Here is a 1,972-nt window from a genome sequence, read left to right on the forward strand (position 1 = left end):
TTTTCCTTCATAGTTATCAATACCATCTTATGTTATAAATATATTTATTGTTTGTGGTTTATTTTCCACTCTAGTATGTCACGTCCATAAAGGCAGGGATTTTTGTTCACTACTAGATCTCCAAAGTTGAGAAAAAGCTCAGTACATAGTTAGTACTCAGTGAATATATTGAGTAAATGAATTTTCAGAGCTATCTTAGATTTTCCTCATCACTAACATTAGTAATTTCTCAGAGGATTCCCCTTTTTTAGGTAAGCTGATATCACTTCAAAGGAAATTGAGGCACAGTAGTGAGTTATAAAAGGTTTCAGAAGAGTCATAAGTAAGAATAAATTCTCCTAAGATTAGGAAAGTCTGGATATACATAAGGAAATATTGCGCTCATAAAATATTTTCATTTGAAAGGATGAGCATTTATCATTTGTCTCTCTCCATTAGAATGTCAGCTTCATGAGGGCAGTGTTTTACCTCTGTTTTGTTTACTACTGTATTCCAGTGGATAGGAAAGTAGTTGGCATATGGTGTGTGCTTGATATTTGTTGAATGACTAATGAGAATGAATAATTCTAAATTCAAATTGTGTAGTCCAAAATACAAACTAGAGGGAAAGAGTATGGAGGCAAGGAATCCAGTTCAGAGGCTGCTGTGGTTGTCCAAAGAGAAGCTGTAAACTGGTGAGCCTGTGGGCTTTTAACTCTCTACAAAGAGCTGAAACTTCAGCAATAGTAGCCAATATATGATCCTACTTGCTAAAGTAAATATTCACCTGTTTTTTTTTTTTTACAACTAAGCTTCAAACACATTTACAGGTATTTCCCACTTATATTCTACTTATAGGGTTTTCTTTTTGGTTAGTGCTGTTCTTCCCATGTTAACTAGAGAAGCAAGTAGGTGTACTTTGTAAAATTAGATTGCTAATTTTAGACCTAGAAAGCTACTGCCATAGGTTGCTAGTGATGTAGTTGATGATGACTGTTTTAGAAGTCATAGAGCCATTGTGACCTCAGTCCTGCTTCAGAAGTAGTTTAATAAACCACAGCAGAGGGGAGCTGAGAAATAAATTGATGCAGATCACCAAAACCACCTCCACCTGGCTACCATAGAAACAGACTGGATTCTTAGCTTATTATATTCTCAGCCAACTGGACTTCCTGAACCAACTGCCAGAAAACATTCTTTGAAGAACAACTTGCTAGAAAGCACTTCATTCGCCTTACAGAAACAGCTTATATGAATCATGCAGTGCATAGGGGATATCAGTGAGGATATATGGGAGGACTGTATCAACCTCTTTCTACCCATTGAGATGTGTTGTGACGCAGCAATTATCACCAGTGCCCCACCCTGGGTATTAGCTGCTTATCCTGATGGTAACTTGTTCCAGTTGACCCAGGAGGAAATTCAGATCTTACTGAGAAGAGAGGAGAGAGAGAAGTTATTTCTTCAGGGAATCACCCTTGCTGGAACCAAATGCTTGTTGATCCGGGACAACCTATACACTGAAGGAAACAACACCATGGATCTGCGTACCAAAGGCCAGAGTCGAGGCAGCCAGGCAGTGACTGTGGTTCAGATTGAGTCTGTATATCTTGTGGTTATGGGTCTAAAAGGAATGGAAGGAGGGCCTCTCAATCTCAAAGCTTTTGAGATGGCAGGTTATATCAGAGAAACCATTCTTCAACACACGACCCATTTCTAAGTAAATAAAAATGAATTGATGTTTAACCTGTGGTTTGAATTTGGTATTATGTATTTCATCTGCTAAATTAACATGTCTAAAAAAAATGAACTATCATGTCTTTCAGGAAAAAAGGAGATAACCAGATCAGGTTTGAAGGGGTATATTTATTGTGAAGCTGGTTTGGGTTGGAGTGTGAATAGTTCTTTCAGGTATTTGGACTTTTAGGCCTCTCTCTCTCTCTCTCTCTCTCTCTCTCTCTCTGTCTCTCTCTCTCTCTCTCTCTCTCTGTCT

At 38.1% G+C, this 1,972-nt stretch overlaps 1 protein-coding gene across 1 annotated transcript; it reads left to right on the forward strand.

Annotated features, from left to right (window-relative positions):
- Window positions 1-1,237: 1,237 nt before the first annotated feature.
- LOC104867787 (profilin-2) lies at window positions 1,238-1,699 on the forward strand. Its single transcript, XM_010632224.1, has one exon. It carries the CDS (start codon window positions 1,238-1,240, stop codon window positions 1,697-1,699), a length of 462 nt encoding a protein of 153 aa, XP_010630526.1.
- The last annotated feature ends 273 nt before the right edge of the window (window positions 1,700-1,972 follow it).

Source organism: Fukomys damarensis, unplaced genomic scaffold, assembly GCF_012274545.1.
Source record: "Fukomys damarensis isolate Sample0158 unplaced genomic scaffold, DMR_v1.0_HiC HiC_scaffold_39, whole genome shotgun sequence".
Classification (NCBI taxonomy): Eukaryota; Metazoa; Chordata; class Mammalia; order Rodentia; family Bathyergidae; genus Fukomys; species Fukomys damarensis.